Source organism: Pantherophis guttatus, chromosome 4, assembly GCF_059756535.1.
Source record: "Pantherophis guttatus breed Tessera chromosome 4, ASM5975653v1, whole genome shotgun sequence".
Lineage (NCBI taxonomy): Eukaryota > Metazoa > Chordata > Lepidosauria > Squamata > Colubridae > Pantherophis > Pantherophis guttatus.
In genome coordinates, this window is record NC_142066.1 from 151,009,466 (window position 1) to 151,030,322 (window position 20,857).

Consider the following 20,857-nt stretch of genomic DNA (forward strand, 5'->3'; position numbering starts at 1 on the left):
GTTGCTTTGTGAGAAAAATAAGAGGAAGAATTATTAGATACGCTCACCACCTTGAGTTATTTATAAAAAGGTAGGATAAAAATAAACAGACGGTTTGTACATCTCATTTTTTATACAGATGTGTATGTTGAAAATGCATGTAACTTTTAGTTCTGGAATAATAATTAAAAGCTAATTGGCCATTTTCATTTCAGCTGTGTTATGACTATAAATTTGATTTTGAAGACGACCAGCACAAGATCGCATGTCACTGTGGGGCTGTAAACTGCCGAAAATGGATGAACTAGATGCATTCCTTACTCCCTCTGAGGGCAGCGTGTCCCAAGGAAGAAGTGATTTTTGATGCTGTTCATTTGCAGGGTGGGGATGTGTTATGTGTAATGAAAACAATCACTTCTCTCAAGTTATCTCTTCTACTCCAGTGTAAAGTGAGCACCAGAAGCCAGCTGGCAGAATATGGAGTTAGGCCTGGCTTCCAGGCACCCAGAAAGGAAACTGATCTCCAGACCAGTCCAGCACTTTTGATTTCATTAAAAGAGAAATTTCTTTTCACTAAAGAGAAATCAGACTCGGGCAGAGAAGCTGTGGCTGACCTGCTGAAGGGCAGTGGGGCACTAATGAATGTAGACTGAAATCACCAGCGTAAGGGAGATATCCAAAGTGCTGGCCACAGCCTTACTTACTAAAGGGGCAGGCCCTCTAAAAACAGGAAAAAAAATTAAAAACGTAGACACCACTGAACAAGGAATGTACTGAAATGACTTCCTTAGGGATAGAGCTAAGGGAAAAATAACTTGCACTAAAATACATTTAAAATACTTGATTCCATGAGTCAGTTTATTGTAGTTTTGATTTCTGTAAAATAAGAGAAACTTTTTGTATTTATTATTGAATAAGTGAATGAAGCTATTTTTAAAAGGAAAAGTTAGAAGCCAAGCTGCTGCTGTTACCTGCAGAACTAACAAACCCTGTTACTTTGTACAAAAATGTAAATATTTTGAGGATAAAAGTACAGTATAAAAATAGAAATTGACCAAATGCTACCAGACCTTGCAGCAGTTTGGGTGCTTATTAAACTTAATAGGGATGTTACAATATGATTTCATGTATTAAACATGTCATTACAATTGTCATGGGTAACCAAAATCTCAATTTAAGAGAGGTTTTACTTTATTTTTTTAATCTTTAAAGCAGGCTCAGTTATGCTGTATTGACTTTTTTTTTAAAGCAGCCCTTCAGATTGATTAGAGCGCGTGTAAATTACAGCAGTGGTTTTTGTAGATGTTTGAGGAAATTTAGACTGATCTATTTTATTTGTATTATATTGTTACATCCCTATTTCCTAAATCAGGTTCTTTTTTGTGTGTAGAATTTGTGATAACTGTGAATAACTGCTAAAACCACCCAAACTAGATGCTGAACATTGATTTTCTTTTCCAACAGAAATAGTGGAGATTATATGAACTGTTCAGTTTACACTAAAATTATGTAATAAAACTAGGAATGTGTAGTGAGAGCGTAAGTCAATAGCTGCCTTCTTGAAAAGTAAAATCAAGGAAAAAATTATAGAAATTGTGCTTTCAGCTGCAGGACTCTGCCAATAGGATTTTGAAAAAAAAAAGTAATTTAAAATGTGTTTGTATGAATTGTTTTGTTTACATTTCTTTAAAAAAAATAAACACTGTTTGTGTTTGCTTGTAGAACCCTAATCAACATTTTGAACCAGGTTAGCTTTTTTATTTTGTACTTTCAATTCTGGTACTGACACTTCACAGTCTAAATATTAAAAAAATGAAGTTTTTTTGTGTGCACAGCTAAAGTGGACTGTAAAACTGGTAGTATATTCAGTGATACAGTTCTGAACTTGTAATGTATATGGCATGATGTATTTTTATCTTACAGAATAAATCATTGTATATATTTTTCTCTTGATAATAGCTGTATGAAATTTGTTTCTTGAATATTTTTCTTCTCTTGTACAATATTCCAACATCCTACCAGTATTTGTCTTACAGGTTTTTATTCTGTTCTGTATAATAGTTATCTAATGTTGGCAAAAATGATTTTTTGAAGTATACAGAGTGTTATGGGCTTTGAAATTTGTGGAAAACAAATTTAGAAAATTGGCATTTACAAATAAAATATTTTACATCTATAAATATTTTAATATTTTCCTTTATATCAGGATGCAGCACATCCTGAATATATAATCTCCAGATACACCAAAGAGGCTGTTTTTGCCATCAAGAAGATATCTTAGATAGCTCAATGCTGTACCCAAATCCCAATTCTACAAAAACAGATGCATATGTAATATAAAAAGTATAGAAAACATAATTGTGCAGATTATGTTTTATGCATAGCAGAACTTACATTATTTAATAAATGATCATGCTAGTAGCTCTAGTTAATTTTTTTCCATTTTGGACATCCTTGTCAGCTATAGAACCTGCTCTATTCTTTGGAATTAAAAAAAAAAAAGCCTATTTAAGATGATTGTAACCCTCTCTCCCCCGCCCCCCAAAGCTTTTGATTATATCTTATGAACAGACCACAGTTGATTCTGCACACTTAATTAGGTTAACCTGATGAACAGAGGCCTAGGAAGAGCTTTAACAGACTAACAGACTGGCTGGTTTCATTGAATTAAAATAAAAGGTACTGTTACGAAAGTTAAAAATCATAAATGGCATAAGGTAACCAAGCATTTAATGTACACTAGAGACCAAAGGGACAGTTGCTAATATAAGTGTCAATAATACCTAGTGTTAATAATAAAAAATGCAATACAAAATACATAAAAATGGATATTTGTTTTCTCTCCATGATATTGCAAAGATAAATCATAAAACATTTTTCTAGACATACTTTTTATGTGCTGCCTGATTTTAAAAAGGAATATTAAAACCTTAACTAGAAGCTAGTCTCATTCATAATCCTTAATGTGGGCCTTAAACCTGCACTGCATAAATTAAGGACCAGGTTTCCCAATGAAAGGACCAGGTTGATCCAATATCAAATTCAAGCTTCTCACAAATATTTATGTGTATCAATAACTTGTAAAATGTAAAATGATCTGTTTTTTTTCTTTACCTTTTCACAAACAAATGGGGTAGAACTGAGTATGGTAAAAAATCAAGCAATGTACAGGTAAGTCCACAATTTACGATCATCACTTAGCAACCATCTGAAGTTCCAACTGATCCAAAAGATTTATGACCTGGATTCAAAATTCTGATGATGGAGTTCCTCCACAGTCATCTCACCAAAATTTGGGCACTTTTCAAAATAGCTCCACTTATGGCCATCTGCAGCATCCCACAATCATTGACCATGTTTTATGATGGTTTTCCCAAAAAACTGACATTTACATCCAATTTTCAGCAAAAATGTGTCCATAGAGAAGCTTTGGTTTGCTTAACAATTGTTGCAAAATCTTGTAAAATCATTTTACAACTGTTACGACATGCAACAGTAATGGGCAGTCTCTATTATGTTATCATATATTACCTGTAAACTTTTTTAAAATGCTGTTTTGTACTGTGGCATTCCAAATTGCCTTGGAAGAACAAGAAAAGTTATGCCAGCTGCCCTTTGCCCCTCATTTGTCAATCATCCTCTCATGTAGAATTTCTCAATCTTAAATTTAAGATATCTGCATTTCAACTCCCAGAATTCCCAGGCAACATGCCAGGTGAGGAATTCTGAGAATCAAAGTCCAGCCTGTTTTGATGCTGCAAATCCCACAGCCACCCTATATGGGCTTCCTGGCACACAAGGGAGCCTTGGTGGTGGTGGTGGGGGGGGAGGTGCAGCACTGGGGGCAGCATTGAAGCAGGCCAGTGCTACTTGGTCTTCGGAATCATCAAAATGGCATCCTGAACTGGTTCAAATATTATAGGACATGACAGATCGACATTTAATTAGGTTAAAATTAATAAAATTATTTACAAAAGAGTTAAAACATAATTTTCTCCAGAATTCCAACCATAAATTCAAATGAGAAAAGTAATACTTCTGCAAGAAATACTGGCAAAACACGGTAGGTTTCTGATAGACCATTTAGGCCGGCTTCATTAGACGCATCCACTAATTAAATTACATTGTCCTAATTACGACTTAAAATATTTCCGTATACTGTTTGGACTCCAAGGAATGTCATCGCACTTCTACCTCTGCAGAAAGAAGGAGCAAGAAATGCAACCACTTCTGCTCCACTTGAAGATTGCCGTGCATTGTGATTTCTAACCTTCATTAAAATAGTTTCCTTTAAGGGTTCAGGGATAGAAATAGCAGCAAGGATTGCCAGCCTTAGAAAATAATGCACTAAGCTAAGAGTCCCTGCACAAGTGGGCATTCCTTGAGGCGGTACTCAATTCTCCAAGCGCCACTGCTGAAGGGAGGAGCCATCGCATATGGCCATGGTGACGTAGCCTTTGAGATTAAGAGGATCAACCATCTTCATGCACTGCCCAACAGATACTTGATACAGCCGGTTGTTTTTCTGCAGAGAGAAACATAGCAGGTGAGATAAAACGGTTCCAAATCTATTTTTGCAGCCAAGTTATTCCTTTTGACAGACTGATGGGGTTATTTAGGTGCTCCCGTGCCAGCTCTGCCTTTACTAGCAATAGTAACAGCAATAACATTTAGACTTACATACTGCACCATAGTGCTTTACAGCACACTCTGGGCAGTTTACAATGTACGCATTATTTGAATATTGCCCCCAACAATCTGGGTCCTCATTTTACCAACCTCGGAAGGATGGAAACTGAATCAAACTTAAGCCCACCAGAATACAACTCCAGGAAGTGGGCAGAGTTAGCCTGCAATACTACATTCTAACCACTGCACTACCAGGGCTCTATAGATTTTACATTTTAATACTCATAAACTATGACTTACTCACCAAAAGATTACTTTTAAATAATCCTGTCAGCATTAAAAAAAATGATTTGAGGCACATATTCCATGCTTTTCCCTATGTCCATGTAAACCTACCCATCTGGTCTTGAAAGGCCCAGTTTTGATTAATAGTACTTTCATTTTTCCACAACTAGTTTTTTGCTTCTATAAATTTATTAGTCACCAATAAAATTAAAATACTATGTGATAATTGCCACTTCACAATTCCAGATTTAGACCATGATTACTTCTGTTAGTGAATTAAGGCTAAGTATTTTGGCACTGTCTACTCCTAACAGGTATTAGCGGCACTAGGCTAGAAGGCAGGAGACAGTGAGTTCTAGTCCCACCTCAGGCATGAAAGCCAGCTGGGTGATTTTGGACCAGTCCCTTTCTCAGCCCAAATCACCTCACAGGGTTCTTGTGTGGGAAAAAGAGAAGGAGAAAGAAGTATTTGGGATGTTCACCATCACGAGTTACTTCTAATGTAATAAAAGTGGAATAAAAACCAAATAAATAAATAAATCTTGCTGAAAGGCAAGGATTTAAGCTTTCAAAAAAAAAAAATTAAAACTGGTCAAAACCTTTTTTTGTCCATGTGGCATATTCCTAATTGGAGGCCTTGCCTTGTGAAAGATCCACAGCCAGCAAATTTAAACTAGGCATTCTCAAGAATATCTGGCTTTCACAATAATCTCTGTAAACAGGAACTCATCCATGCACAAAGAGAACCAATTCTCAAGCTTGCATAAACTTTAACCATCTTTAGCCAGATCTACACTAGATTGAAATTCATCCTGGCCAAATTCACTTACTCCAAGTAGCCACTGCTGAGAGCCTCCTGAACCATGGCATTTCATAAGGCGTGGCGGATCAGACGTGCGTGTTTCAGATACATCCAAACACAAGAGATTATTTAAGATTAATTCATGATCCTCGTTATATATCCATACCTATGAAAATAATTACCAATATTTTAGGATCAACTAGGAACCAATGCATTGAGGCTGGTTTAATCACGGAGGAGAGAAAACTACATATACTTCTCTTTCATTGTGTCAGTATCTTCACTACATTTTCATCTCCTGCTTTTGTTTTCCACCCTAGAGCAAAACTATTTCTAACTGGAGGGAATGTTATTTAAGATGACATGATGTTGATCACCCAAGGAAATTATGAAATTAGCAAACCAACCAAATCACTTCTGCTCACATGACCCTTTCCCACCATCCAGATGGAACAGCAAGAAAGGTTCTCGTATGGAAATAGCTGCACTGAGAGAAGAGCAAGTTAATTAACTTGATTGACAGGTTCATGTTTCCAAGCTGATGCATTTTGCCATTAATTAATAACATTAGTTGAATTTACAGATGCTGATACTGAATGAAAAGGCACTTACAGCTTAATACATACCAAGCAAATAAATAGTTTCCCATTATTTTTGCTTCTGTTTGGATGTCAAAAAACCCTACCCACCTACCATTTGTTTCCATCTGTCTGTTGTACAGGCACATTTCCAGCTTCATTAGATTTGTTTCATGTCATATTTACTTAAATTCAGAACTTCTTTCCCCAACTTGATATTTTCAAAATGAAGTATATTTCCCATAATCCTATCCAATGTGTCCAAGGGAATTGGAAAGCTGATTCAATACATTTGAAAGACAGCTAATTTATTTTATTTGATTTTTTATTTTATTTGATTTTTGAAATAATGAAATTGATTAATGAAATAAGCTGGAAAGATGTTGCCATGCAGAACGTAATTTTAACCAAGGCACCCTCAATATTTAATATACACTGGTTGATTTCTGAAAATACTGAAAAGATTTCAGAAAAAAATGAACTAAAAAGTGATTTATTCCTTCGCTTTCCAAAAAGTAGCTCAGTTTAGGCATAAATGTAAATCAATCTATAGATTATGATTTTTTAAAATTTGTCCTCCAGTAGTGCGATCTAGTTTGAAAGTGTCTAAGGAGATTCTCAGTCATCCAGGTCATAGTTGTCCCAAAGGTGCTTTTTCAAAAGGCAACTGGACTTTGTTTTTCCTTAAAGTCGTTTCGCTCCTCATCCAAGAAGCTTCTTCAGTTCTGACTGAATGGTGAGGAATGGAAGGACGGAAGGAAGGTTCCTTGCAATCACCTAGTCATTAGCCTTCTTTCTGAGAGTCATTGAAGCCCCTTGGAGGTTTATCTGTCCCCTCAGGGTCACCTGAAAGTGCAAATGGGCTTGGAACCTTGGAATGGCTGAAAACAGGAGGTAGATAAACAACCACATGGCACAACGTAAGAGAACAAACCCATCAGGACAAGAGTCAGCAGTCCATCTGCATTCAAAAGACAAAGGCCACTCCTTTAAAGAGTCCACATTATGGACAAAGAGGACCATTAGTTTGAAAGTGGGATCAAAGAGGCCATCTTCATTAAGATTGAACAGCCCTCTCTCCACAGGGGGGCCGGAATAGGATTTAACTATCTCCTGTTTACAACACACTCTTTTCAGCCGTTCCAAGAATATTCCACACCCATTTGCTCTATTTAGGTGACCCTGAAGGCACAGAGAAACCTCCAAGTAGCCTCAATGACTCTCAGAAAGTGGTCTAACAACCAGATGACTGCAAGGAATAGAAATTTATTTATTTACTTATTTATTTATTCATTTATTTATTTCATGTATTTATATGCCGCCCTTCTCCAGAAGGACTCAGGGTGGCGAACACAAGTTAAAAACATGTACAACAAAATCCCATTTTAAACCAAATTAACTAATAAATAATAAAACCCAGAATCAGAGTCAGCCTATTTGCTTCAATAGCCAAGTCTTCAGGTCCCGACGGAAGGAGCAGAGCTCAGTAGGCAACTCATTCCAGAGGGTGGGAGCACCCACAGAGAACGCCCTACCCCTGGGCGCCGAAAGAAGACATTGGCTCGCCGTCGGAACCCTGAGGAGAGCAGCCCTATGTGAGCGAACAGGATGGTGAGAGGCAGGAGGAGAAGGTCGTGCAAATATCCCGCACCTAAGTCATGTAGGGCCTTATAGGTGAGGACTAGCGCCTTGAAGCGGACCCGGAGAACCACTGGTAACCAGTGCAGCTCACGCAGGAGAGGTGTTATATGGGAGTAACGAAGGGCTCCCGTAACAACCAGTGCGGCTGCATTCTGGATCAGCTGGAGTCTCCGGGTGCATCTCAGGGGCAGGCCCATGTAGAGGGAATTGCAATAATCCAAGCGGGAAGTAACCAGGGCATGAGTGACAGTGCGAAGGTCATCTCGGTCCAGGAAAGGGCGCAACTGGCGCACCAGGCGAACCTGTGCGAAGGCTCCCCTGGTCACGGCCATCAGGTGGTCTTCTAGGGACAGCCGAGCATCCAGGAGGACACCCAAGTTGCGAGCCCTATCAATGGGGGCAAGTTTTTCCCCACCCATCAAAAGTGATGGGGTCTCTGAAACCCGAGATGCCGGCATCCACAGCCACTCAGTCTTGGAGGGGTTAAGTCTGAGTCTGTTTCTACCCATCCAGGCCCGCACCACCTCCAGGCAACGGGACATCATGGAAAGGGCATCTCTGGGGTGGTCAGGGATGGAGATGTATAACTGGGTATCATCAGCATATTGATGATATCTCACCCCAAAGCCATGAATAATCTCACCCAGCGGCTTCATATAGATGTTAAAGAGCAGGGGGGAGAGAACCGACCCCTGAGGCACCCCACAATTTAGGGGGGCCCATACAAACTGCAAGCGACCTGAGAGGTAGGAGGAGAACCACTGTAAAACAGTGCCTCCCACCCCCAACCCCACAAGTCGCTGCAGTAGGATACCATGGTCGATGGTATCAAAAGCCGCTGAGAGGTCAAGTAGGACCAGAATGGAGGAACAACCACCATCCCGAGCCTGCCAGAGATCATTCACCAGAGCAACCAATGCCATTTCCGTGCTGTGCCCGCGTCGGAAGCCCGATTGGTACGGGTCTAGATATTCCGTTTCCTCCAGGAACTATGGGAGCTGTTGCGCCACCACAGTCTCAACAACCTTCGCAATGAAGCGAAGGTTGGAGACGGGACGATAGTTATTAAGTGAGTCTGGATCCAGGGAAGGCTTTTTGAGGAGAGGTAGAACCACTGCCTCCTTAAGAGAGGCGGGGAAGACCCCCTCCTTCAACGAAGCATTGACAATTGCCTGGATCCAGTCTCTAGTCACCTCCCTGGCAGCTGAAACCAACCAGGAGGGACAAGGATCCAATAAGCAAGTGGAGGAACCAAGTTTACCCATAATCCTGTCCACTTCCTTGACAGAAACAGGGTCAAACTCAGCCCAGATATTACTCTCAAGACCCTAGTCTCCCCATTGGATTCTGCCCAGTCAAATTCTTCCATGCTCCACCATTCACTCAAAGCTGAAGAAGCCCTAAAGTATCCAGAATCATTTTTCTCCATCTGATGCCTCCAGAAAAGCTACAAAACTCAAATTACACCACAAATAGTTCCTAGACCAACAGGCTTCTGTTATCTGAGGATTGTGGAATTCACAGCCCAACATATCTAAAGGCAGCCAAGTTGGATAAAGCTTATCCTAGAACAGTGATGGTGAACCTTTTTGGCACTGAGTGCCCAAACTGGAATGTGCGTGCCGGAGCGCCGGAAACCAGAAGACCAACTGGCGACGGCGCACATGCCCACAGAGAGGGCTCTGCGTGCCACCTCTGACACGTGTGCCATAGGTTTGCCATCACAGTCCTAGAACATTAATATTCACGATCTAAATTGGCTATCTCTCAGCCAAAGGACATGCTCTACAATAGGGGCTCTGCTACCAAATCTTAAGTGGAGCCCTCGATTTTTGGGTATTTTTTCTGTTAAAGGCAAGATAAAATCAGCGAGTCATAAGCATTTTGAGGTGAATGATGTTCAAATGCAAATTTAAGCTTGGGTGACAAATGTTTTGAGTGCCTTTTGTTTACCTGACAAGGCCAGGCTCTGGGCTGCATTTGCAGAGAGAGCATGAAGGCGAGGAATGACTCACTTACAGATTTTCCCATTCGAGGAAAATTAGGACTGATCCTAGCAGGAGTTAAGAAAAGAGAGGCTAATTCTGAAAGGCTCAGGCAACGTAGCTCCTGTTTTCTGAGTGGGATCTGCAATAAACTTCAACCTTCAGTAAGAAAAGAAGACCTATCAGGCAATTCTAATACAAATCCCATGGCTTTCCTTCACAAACTATTTTTTATCAATTGTTGACAATTCTGAAAGGCAAATATATCAACACTTCTTGCCCTAGAACAGGGGTGTCAAACTTGATTTCATTGAGGGACGCATCTCTGGCTATAAGTCAAGGATGGAATGGTTCTATGGAACCAAAGATTGTCTCAGGAGTTCATGGTGTCCAGAGCATCCACTGTCCTCTCCCCAATGAGCTCAGCTGTTAGGCCTTGGAGGAGGCAGCATCCGATCCAAACACAGAGAAGAATGACTCCCATCCCTTTTGTCATGGCCAGATCACTCGTTTAGGATTGTCCACAAGGGTAGAAGACCCATCAGAATGGTTCAGTGTTGAGAGGATCCAGCTGGGTTTCAGGATATGCTTGAGGAATTTCCAGCAATCTGGCAGACACCTCATTCATGGCCTGAAACAGTGAGGACACTGTTCCCAGTGGCCCCTCTGGACTTCTGAGGAGCTCCAGAATACACAGCAACAGAAAAGACAACAGAGCAATGACCCTGACAAAAAGTGAACACAACTAATCAGGGGAAAGTGCCCATACTCAGGGACGACGCTTCGGCAACAAAAGTGAAAGAGGAGCAGGTTGGGGGAACCTCCTGGATCCACAGCTACTACGGATCAGCACATGGGGGCGAGAAACAAACTGTGGCAACATGCTACACGGGTAGTCCTTGACTTACAGTCATTCATTGGGCACCTGTTCAAAGTTATAACAGCACTGAAAAAATTGACTTAAACTTACTCTCACACTTGCAATAGTTGCAGCATGTGATAAAAAATTGGGAGCTTGGCAACTGGCATGTCCTCAACTTACAGACCTCATTGGGACAAGAATTTCCATTGCTAAGCAAGGCAGTTGTTAAGTAAATCACATCCGATTTTATTAAACTATTCACTAAGTCTGCATTACTATTACTATTAATCTTCTTATCGTTCCTATCACCCATCTCCTCCCACTTATGACTATATGACTGGAACTTGTTGCTGTATCCTTATGATTTATATTGCTTGTTTCCTAGTATGATTTGATTGCTTATTTGTACCTTATGACTGTCATTGAGTGTTGTAGCTTATGATTTTTGATGAATGTATCTTGTTATTTTATGTACACTGAGAGCATATGCACCAAGGACAAATTCCTTGTGTGTCCAATCACACTTGGCCAATAAAGAATTCAATCTATCTACTACATTTTTTGCCTTGGTTGTTAAGCAAATCACTGCGGTTAAGTGAATCATGTAGTCATTAAGGGAGTCTGATTCACTTCATTGACTTTGCTTATCAGAAGTTGTTTGGGAAGGTTACAAACTGTGATCACATGCCCCCTCCCCCCTCAGGAACAGTAAAACTGTCATAAATACATGTCAGTTGCCAAGTATCTGCATTATGATCATGTGACCATGGGGATGCTGCAACAATAAGCGTGAAAACCAGGCCATGTCACTTTTTTCAGTGCCAGTGTAAATCTGAAGAGTCACTAAATGAATGGTAACGTAAACTGAGGATCATGTAATACTAATTTGCCATCTTCCCAGCCAAATTCCTACAAGCGAAGCCAATGGGGAAGTCAGATTCGCTTAACAATCACACAGTGATTGTTACCGGAACATACAGTAATTTAAATGATACCATATTTTCTGGCGTATAAGACGACTTTTTAACACATGAAAATCTTCTCAAAAGTCGGGGGTCATCTTATACGCCGGGTGTCGTTCTCCTGTAACCAGGCAGACCAGCCCGAAAGGCTCTGACGAGCCTTAAATGACTCTGACGATCCAAGCCCTGACAATCTGCTAATCAGGCAACTCAGCTGGGATCGCCAGAGCCATGGAGAAGGAAAAAAGTTTTCCCCCTCCAGCTTGCTTACCTTAGCTGCTAGTCGCAACGCTTGCCTTGCTTTGCTTGCCTGAATCCATTCCATCAGCAAGCAACTCCCTGTCTGCAATCAAGCAGGCAGGGAGTTGTGGACTTCAACTCCCAGAATTCCTCAGCCAGCAAAGCAAAGCTGGCTGAGGAATTCTGGGAGTTGAAGTCTACAAGTCTTAAAATTGCCAAGGTTGGAGACCCCTGTTCTATTGGGTAAGTTTTTTCCCCTTTGGGAGCTTTAAAAAAAAATAGTTAATTGGGTTTTTTTTTAGTTGTTCTTTTTTAGACCTAGCCATTTAAAGTTTAGGAAGTTTTAAATTTAGCTGCTTTTATATAAAAATAAAAATAAATTAAAATAAAATAATATTTGTGCAGCTTTCTGAGATTTAGTGTGTTTCTGTAGTGTTTCACTCTAACTACACAAACACACAAAATCTCACAAAGCTGTATGTGGAATTTTGTGTGTGTAAAGTGTGAAAGTTGGGTTTTTGGGCTTTTTGTGGTTGTGTGAGGTTCCTGCTTGTTGCAGGGGCCATTTTGGGTCTAGCACAGCTGCTTTTACATTGTGAGTGAACCAGTTGATGTTTTTTAATTTTTATTTGGTGTGCATTGGAAGAGGGGTAGTCTTGTACGGCGAGTATAGCCCAAACCCTATATTTTAACAGGAAAAGTTGGGGGTAGTCTTATACGCCCAGTCGTCTTATACGCCGGAAAATACGGTACTATAGTGATTTGTTTAGCAACCATAGCAAAAAGTGTCACAAAATCGGGTGCAACCCACCCAGTAACTGCCCTGCTCAGCAATGAAAATTCCTGTCTCAATTAGGGCCATAAGTGGAGGACTACTTTTACTTGGGACCATCTTTAAAAATTACATAATAATTACATAATAATATAAAAATTCACTGAACCAATAATGACATGGTATCCTAGGACCTATGTTTTGTTTTGCTGTGAACAATTGAAGCAGGCAAGTCCAACCCATAGCCTATAGGCCACAGGCAGCCCTAGTAACCACAAGGTAATAAAATATTAAAGATATTAAAAATACAAGACAATAAAAATATTAAAAAACAAACAAAGTTCGCTATATTAACTATATTATATATATTTATAATGCAGCCCAATTCCTCTTCATTCAATGCGGCCCAGGCAAGCAAAAAGGTTGGACAATGATGGAAGGCAGCCCTCTGGGAAAATAGGAACATGAAATGTCAGAGAGATCAACATTAGCAAAACAATAAGAGGTTTAAGGAAACTTGCCTGATTTTTATTACTGTAGTCACATTCTCTGACCACCACAAGTCCTCCTTTTTGACTCGGGTGGCTTTGTGCCGCCAGACATTTATTAGTGTGAAGGTGATGCAACTATAAGGAAAAGAAACGCAAACACTGATAAGAGAACATCCAATGTGAAAAGAGGTCAAATTCTTAATCACGCTTCCTTCCAACATTCCTATTATATTCTCTAAGAACAAAAGAGTGAGGAACAACAAGGAAGAAGGAGAGGTTTTTTTTCAAACATAAATTATCAACTAACGTTTTCAGCTTTATTTCACTGGGATATTTTACAAATGAAATATTTGTCTCATTCTATCCTTAATATTTGCCACCATCCTGCTGGGCCAAGAATCAACTTGACAAAAAATATACACGATATGCAGGGACGTTATGATCTCTCCTTAAAAGCCATCCGATCACCTTGTGTGGTTACAACCGCAATACTTATGTCGTGAAAAACATTACTTCTAGAAGTGGAGACAGTGTAATTTGTGAGAAATATTACTACTCGGCGGTTTTAAAACACAAGATATATAAATAGAAAACTAACTGGCACAATGACTACACTTTATTAAAAATTCAATGCTAGAAACCAATTTCTATAGAACTTTATATTGAAAGTATAGCAGTCACAGCACAGCACGGACAGGATTAAATTTTACACAACCACATAACAAATCACCAGCAGTATTAAGAAGGGAGATGGGAATGAAACGGTTAATTATAGGCAAGCTACACAATCCTAGAAGACTGCTTTGCTTATGAGAGTATATAAGCATCCCAAACAGATTGATAGGATTTTACAAAAATCAGGATATCTGTCTGGACAGCTGGGATGGATAATCATCAAAACACAGACACTATTTGTTCACAAAAGAAGTACAACATATCTGGGGATTTGATATAAACATAATTTTTTACAGGATAAAGTATTCAAAACTGATTCTGATACAGTACAACCTGTTTACAAAAAAGTAAAACTGAAACTCCATTTTTATTATTTATCCAACTCTCACATTCAGCATTTTGTTCCACCATTTCAAAGACTGAAGTTAATCAACAGGTGGATTCCTTTTCTGAAGAACAACCTTACCTGATCTCAATCAAATTACACAACAGGTAGTCCTCGACTTGGAACCATTTGTTTAGTGACCATTCAAAATCATGATGGCACTGAAAAAAAGTGACTTATGACCATTTTTCACCCTAACCACCACTGCAGTAACCCCATGGTCATAACTGGCAAGTGACTTGTATTTATGACAGTTGCAGTGTCCCGGGGTCATGTGATTACCCTTTGTGACCTTCTGACAAGCAAAGTCAATGGGGAAGCCAGACTGACTTAATGGCCACTTAACTAACTTAACAAATGTAATGATTCACTTAACAACTGTGGCAAGAAAGATCGTACAATGGGATAAAACTGTACTGATTCACTTCACAATTGTCTTACCTAACAACAGAAATGTAGGGCTTAATTGTAGCCATACATCAAGGACTACTTGTATATGCTTAGAGATTCCTTCCCCAACAGCATCTCTGCTTTCCCACCTCAATGTAACAAGAAGACAAAATGATTTAATGATGTCTTCTTAGCTTAAAGCCATTTTAAAGACTTTGCTGTGAGGCCAGAAAATTGTCTTACACAGTTTATGAAACTAAGAATAAACAAACTTCTTTGAAAGATGAACATGCTTTCCCAAAAAACACAAGGAGCTCAACTAGAGATAACCATGAGCCATCACAGGGAGTTTGCTTTCCTTCCCTTTTTTTCCTTGTCCAGAAATCAAAGTCCACTTCGATTCAAATTCAGCCTAAATAGGGAAACAAAGTGTTCTGACTCATCCAGCAGCAAGAGACTTCAGGGATTCAACACTGCATGCAGGATAAGAAGAGGCCCTGATCAAGATAATGGTAGCCAAAAACTGGTAGCGATAACACATTTTATCTATAACCAAGTGCTCGGTGGTTAAAATGTTTTCCTATAATTTTGTCTTTCTTCAGTCAGATGTCAAACTTGTATCCAGGATTCTCAATTACAGGTACAGTTACAATTACTCTGTGGAGGTTGAGAACTGCAGAATTCACATGCACAAAAGATTTCGGGCTACCTGGGAAGGTCTAAACCAACACTGTGGAGACCGTAACAGGTTAAGTCACTAACTGATGGGATACTTGTAATCTCTCACACATATAACCTGCTTCTGCAAAACCATTCGAGCTCCCCATCCGCCACAGCTTCATCCCAATCTAAATCCTACTTCAGCTTAACCATTTTGTGCCTCTGGTGAACTGAATGCTGAACAAGAGCTTATGCCTTATAATAACATTTATTAATCTGAAAAGGAGCTACTGGACCCCTCCTGATTCTGGGATGGATGCATGGTTTTTGATTGCTTGATTTCTATTAGCTGGTATTTAGAAAACGCCTTTAGATTCTTTTACCTGAAAGATTTGGCACATTACTAATATAGAATCCCCTACAAGATTATGACAGCCATTGGATTGATTGAATTAAAATGAATAGAGGGCTGGCATAGGACTGCTATAATAGCTACATAAGTAAAAGTACTGTATTTTGAAACTATGCTTTTAAATAGGAATGGATAGTAGACAAGAAAACAGGAAGGGCTGTAATTTTTGGAAATTCATCACTGTAACTAAAAAGGGGCATTTTTTAAAAAGATGGCAGCTCCTCGACTTTATAATGTACTCTCCCTAGAATTTAGATTAAAAAGTCATCCCTTTTAGAGCACAGGTGCAGATACCAAAATATATCACTTTGATTTCTGCTGATTTCTGCGTAACTCCTTTTGTATATATATAGCTAAGAAAAACTGCAGGCTGGAGGAGTGGAAGCTATCAGAACAAAAGCTGAATGTGTACTTTTACCCTGGTAAGTAGGGCAGTGCTCTACTTACATCATCTACAGATTGATCCAAAAAGGAAGAAAATGTTAGGCAAGCTATTTGCCTCCCCAGGCTGTGTGGCCCTTGCTGATAAAGGAAATCACATGGCAAGTGTGCTTATCACAACCAGATTTTTAAAAAACTGATCACAACTGACCATGGCCTGGTGGCTCAACAGACTAAAAGCATTGTGATTAACACCAGCTGCCTGCAATTTCTGCTGGTTCGAATCTCACCAGGCTCAAGGTCAACTCAGCCTTCCATCCTTTCTAAGGTAGGTGAAATGAGGACCCAGTTTGTGGGGGCAATAAGCTGACTTTGTATAAATATACAAAAGTATGAAGGCTATTGCTGAGCACATTGTAAGCCACCCTGAGTCTCTGGAGAAGGGCGGCATATAAGTCAAATTAAAATACAAAAAAATAAAAAAAATACAAAATACCATTCAGTTATGATGTGGGGTTTTTAGTACAAGTTGTAGAAGTCATTCAGAAAGATTAACTACTGTTTGCCCAAACAGAAACCAAATGACACAAAAGTCAGACATCTTTATCCCAATTACTGCAGTGTATTATTTATTTTAAAGCTAAATTGCTGTACGGTACTAATATATTTCCTTTCCCTTCAAATACTACTTTAAAGTTTCCATGTCTAGATTTTTAAGAGCTTGGGTTTAAGCAAACCTGAAGAACAGCCTCTTACCCTTCCTTGTTGCAGTATTTTTGGCCTTTTCTGTCCTTTATTGAAAAAGACCGGAGGCTGTACCTTGGCATTGGGCCCAGAGATTTGCATCTCTGGATACACATTGTCTAAATACCATTTAAATGTTTTGCAGTTCAATTTTTTTCTTAATTCCACACGGTGAGTAATATTCCCATAGTTCCTTGTTCGCAGCTCTGGACGTAAGGCAAAATACTGTTCCTGTTTGAAAAAATTAAAGATAGCAAAGAGAGTCACTGCTATTCCTGTTATGCGAAACTAAGTCTAAGAACAGGTAGTCCTCAATGAACGACGGTAATTTGCGGACTGATAACTCTGCTGATAGGTAACGTGGTTGTAGGAAGTGTGATGTCATGTGACCACGGCAACTTATGCAGCAGTTCTGATTGTGGCTGTTAAGCGAATCCTGAATGGTCTTACGTGAGCACCCTTTGTAATCTTCTCTGGCTTTTCGTTGACCAGCAGTGAAGGTCACAAATGCTGTTTGTGTGTGATTGCAGAACGCTGCAAATACTGTAATTGCAAACCGATGGACAAGCAAGCACCCGAGTGGTGATTATATGAGGCTACAGTGGCCACAAATAAGAGGATCAGTCGTAAGTCTCCTCATTCAGCCTCGTTGTAACTTCAAACGGTTGCTGAATAGTGATCGCTAAACAAGGACTACCGGTAACAATGGCATTAGTGGGGTGGGGAACTGATTTCTCTGAGCTATACATTCAAATTCTTTCCCCAGCTAAAAATTCCAAAATACTACTGAAAAAAAATTAAGATTTTATATTGTGTTTCCAACATTTATGCCTCTGTTCCCTTCCCATATGACGTGTCCAAATTTCCAGAGACAGTCTAATAAACAAAAGCACTAATGCCTTGGAAATGGAAGATATAACAGCCACAACTTCAATAGATTTTTTTCAGGAAAGTGGGAACAATTCCTGGGTCCCAAAGGAAGGGAGTTCCTTTGCTCCCTTCACAGGAGCACTGAGGTATATTTCTTCTCCCACCCAACCACCCCGCCTCACCCAGTAATATATAGTCGTGACAGTCTTGCCTTGTATTCATCCATCCACACATGCGCGAGGCGTAGAGAATTATGTGCCATGGTGTCCTGCCCGCCTGGCGACCCATAGGGCCGCCTTTTACGAAAGATGTGCCCTACTCTGGAGCAAGGGATGATGAGAAGTTTGCCTCCACACATCCAAATCTGTTCAGAAATAGAAGGACTTAGTAAAATATTTGTACCGAAGGCAGTTGATATTACACATAAATTTCTGAAAAGGTTTACATATTTGCATAACTGCTACATTTGGATCTTATTAATGGCTGAATGATCTCATTCAGGATGACAACTGTCTTCAAACTGTCTTAACGTTCAACCCCATACTGCTCTTCCAATAACACAGAACGAGAGCAAGGAGTTTCTCTTATACAGGTAGTCCTTGACTTACAACAATTCATTAAGTGACTGTTCAAAGTTAGAACAGCACTGAAAAAAGTGACTTTATGACCATTTATCACAGTTACCACCTTTGCAGCTTCCCCATGGTCACATGATCGTAATTCAAATGCTTGGCAACTGGTTCATATTTACAACCATTGCTCTGTCCTGGGGTCATGGGATCACCTTTTGCAACCTTCCGACAAAGTCAATGGGGAAACCAGATTCACTTAACCACCAGGTTACTAACTTATCAACTGGAGTGGTTCACTTGAGACAAAAAAAAAAGTTGTAAAATGAAGCAAATGTCACTTAATAAATGTCTTACTTAACAACAGAAATCTTGGGCTCAATTGTGGTGGTAAATCAAGGACTACCTTTCTTGGTAAAGCCCTCTATGCCCTCTATGGCTTGGTAAAGCCCTCTATGAATTCTGGGAGTTGAAGTCCACAAGTCTTAAATTGGTCAAGGTTGGAGACCCCTGCTCTATGGCATTGGTCCAAGATATCTGAGGAGCTGTCTTTCCCCTATAGCAGGAGTGTCAAACTCAAGGCCAGCCCATAGGGTGCTTAGATCTGGCCCGCGAGGCCACTCTGGAAACAGTGAAGGAGCGGCCCACGGTGCCTCTGCCAGAAAAAAATGGAGCTCGAAAGGGCCGCCTGCGCACCCTGGGCACACCCAGCCCGGCCCCCTGAGGTCAAATACAACCCTGATGCAGCCCTCAATGAAATAGAGTTTGACACCCCTGGCCTATAGGGTGAGCCTGCCCCACTTGTCCTGGCAGATGGGGCTACTGTGGACCCCATCAGCCAAGGAACACCTTACCACAGGAGGCAAGATCTAACCCCTCTGGTTCAGCCTTCAAGAAAAACCTTAAAAACTGGTTATATGCCAGCTGGCATGGTGTCCTGAAAGAGAAACTACTGGCTGGAGGTGGTTGTGCATTAGGAGAAAAGACACAACCACTGCTCTGCACCATTCCTATGGTTTTTAGTCTGTTTCAATCTTCTGTAATTTTAATCTCTTTATATATTAATCTCTTAATATTTTATATTTAATCTCTTTTTATGTTTTATGTTTTTATATCTGTATGTTTTATTATGTTGTAAGCTGTTCAAAGGCGCCTCAAGCCATGAGATGTGCAGCATATAAATTTAATAAATACATAAATCCCACAATAAATTGCCAAGATTACATGTAGATCTCTTTTTATAATGGAATGCAATCCAATATTTGCTTATTTCCTTCAAATTGAAGTTATTTTATTTAAGAATAGGCTTTATATAACTATTTTACAAATTATTTTTCAGCTCAATTTCACTGGGTAGCACAATTCACAACATCTCTTGAGAACACAGTAAACAATCAATTCAGTTTTCTGAATTCATCATTGAATTGTTTTCACTCCAGAAATATGTTCAATTGCCTAAATTCAAGCCCTGTCTTTGTGTAACAAAAGCCCCACAAACTGTATTCCTCTCAGTTCTTTATAACCGTTATATATAACATATATTTATATCTTATCTTATATACAGTATATATACAAAACAGATAGTAACTAGCTAGATAACTAGATAGCTAGATAGCAAGAGAAAGAGAGAGAGAGGTATCTCTTATAAAAGTTCTTCCTGCTTTGAGATAAATAACATTTCAATTACTCTCACAATAATTTCATATATGCTAGATAATTTTTTTTGGTATGTTGAAATGGATGCTTTACCTAAAATAATCTCAGAGAAACTATTACTCTAGATTACTGTTTAGTTTTTTGGAGGGTTTTTTTTTATTGTTTGTTTTTTGAAGGTAACTTCATCTTGGCAGAGGCCTTTCTAACTATTTAAAATAAGAAAAATTCATACTACTGTTGTCTTCAATGCTGCAGAAAGTGATCCCCGAACAATGATGTGAAAACACCTCCTGATTCTGAAAGTAGCCTCCATCAATCATCCAAGAACGAAAAAGAATGCCCACTAGTAAATCCCAAAACAAACATACCCGAAATGATATTTCCAGATTTTCCCCTCCCCAGATGTCCATGCCGCTGTCATACTGTCCAAGCGCATTGAAATATTCTCTGTCCATTGCAAACAACCCTCCTGCCATTGTGGGAGACCTAAAATGAAAATGAAATCTTTAGCAAACTTCCTAGGTCAAGAAAATATTTAAATTTAACCAAACCTCTTGCCTGGAGCAGCCTTAGGAGGCAGCAGTGGTCATTGCATGAAGGGACCAGGGCTTGGCCACCCAGTGCGACCTTGGTCAAACATGGCTCTGCAGGCGAGTGGCCAGAACGCAGCCAGGAGCTATTGATTTGGCCCTCTAAAACAACCCCAGTTTCTCATGTGGCCCCTTGGGAATGCTGCCCAGCCCTGCTCTACATACTACTTCTATGGTTTCATAGGATGGCAACAGAGAGCAAGGTCTTGTTGCCTTGTAAATTTAATAGATAAAATAAAAGAAGCAGTTGATCATAAGCGTTAATAAAAACACGAGAGAACAAATTTATTTACTGAACA

The 20,857-nt window shown here is 39.6% G+C and overlaps 2 protein-coding genes across 29 annotated transcripts in view; one reads left to right on the forward strand and one right to left on the reverse strand.

The window, feature by feature from the left end:
* KMT2C (lysine methyltransferase 2C) overlaps positions 1 to 2,159 on the forward strand; it is a 174,200-nt gene extending 172,041 nt beyond the window's left edge. For all 15 annotated transcript variants that reach the window (XM_034401683.3, XM_087893077.1, XM_034401682.3 and 12 more), the window contains one exon: positions 195 to 2,159. In XM_034401683.3, coding sequence (XP_034257574.2) covers positions 195 to 287 — 93 coding nt within the window. In that variant the 3' untranslated portion in view covers positions 288 to 2,159. The remainder of the gene's footprint in view (positions 1 to 194) is intronic.
* A 533-nt stretch (positions 2,160 to 2,692) lies between these two features.
* GALNT11 (polypeptide N-acetylgalactosaminyltransferase 11) overlaps positions 2,693 to 20,857 on the reverse strand; it is a 30,602-nt gene continuing 12,437 nt past the window's right edge. For 5 of the 14 annotated variants that reach the window (XM_034401697.2, XM_034401698.3, XM_034401699.3 and 2 more), the window contains exons 7-12: positions 20,337 to 20,454; positions 17,955 to 18,107; positions 16,886 to 17,104; positions 13,257 to 13,361; positions 5,724 to 5,861; positions 2,693 to 4,504 (exon numbers count right to left, since the gene is read on the reverse strand). In XM_034401697.2, the coding sequence (XP_034257588.1) occupies positions 4,373 to 4,504; positions 5,724 to 5,861; positions 13,257 to 13,361; positions 16,886 to 17,104; positions 17,955 to 18,107; positions 20,337 to 20,454 (865 nt within the window). In that variant the 3' untranslated portion in view covers positions 2,693 to 4,372. The remainder of the gene's footprint in view (positions 4,505 to 5,723; positions 5,862 to 13,256; positions 13,362 to 16,885; positions 17,105 to 17,954; positions 18,108 to 20,336; positions 20,455 to 20,857) is intronic. The other 9 variants (XM_087893085.1, XM_060683429.2, XM_087893086.1 and 6 more) reach the window with 3 other exon arrangements.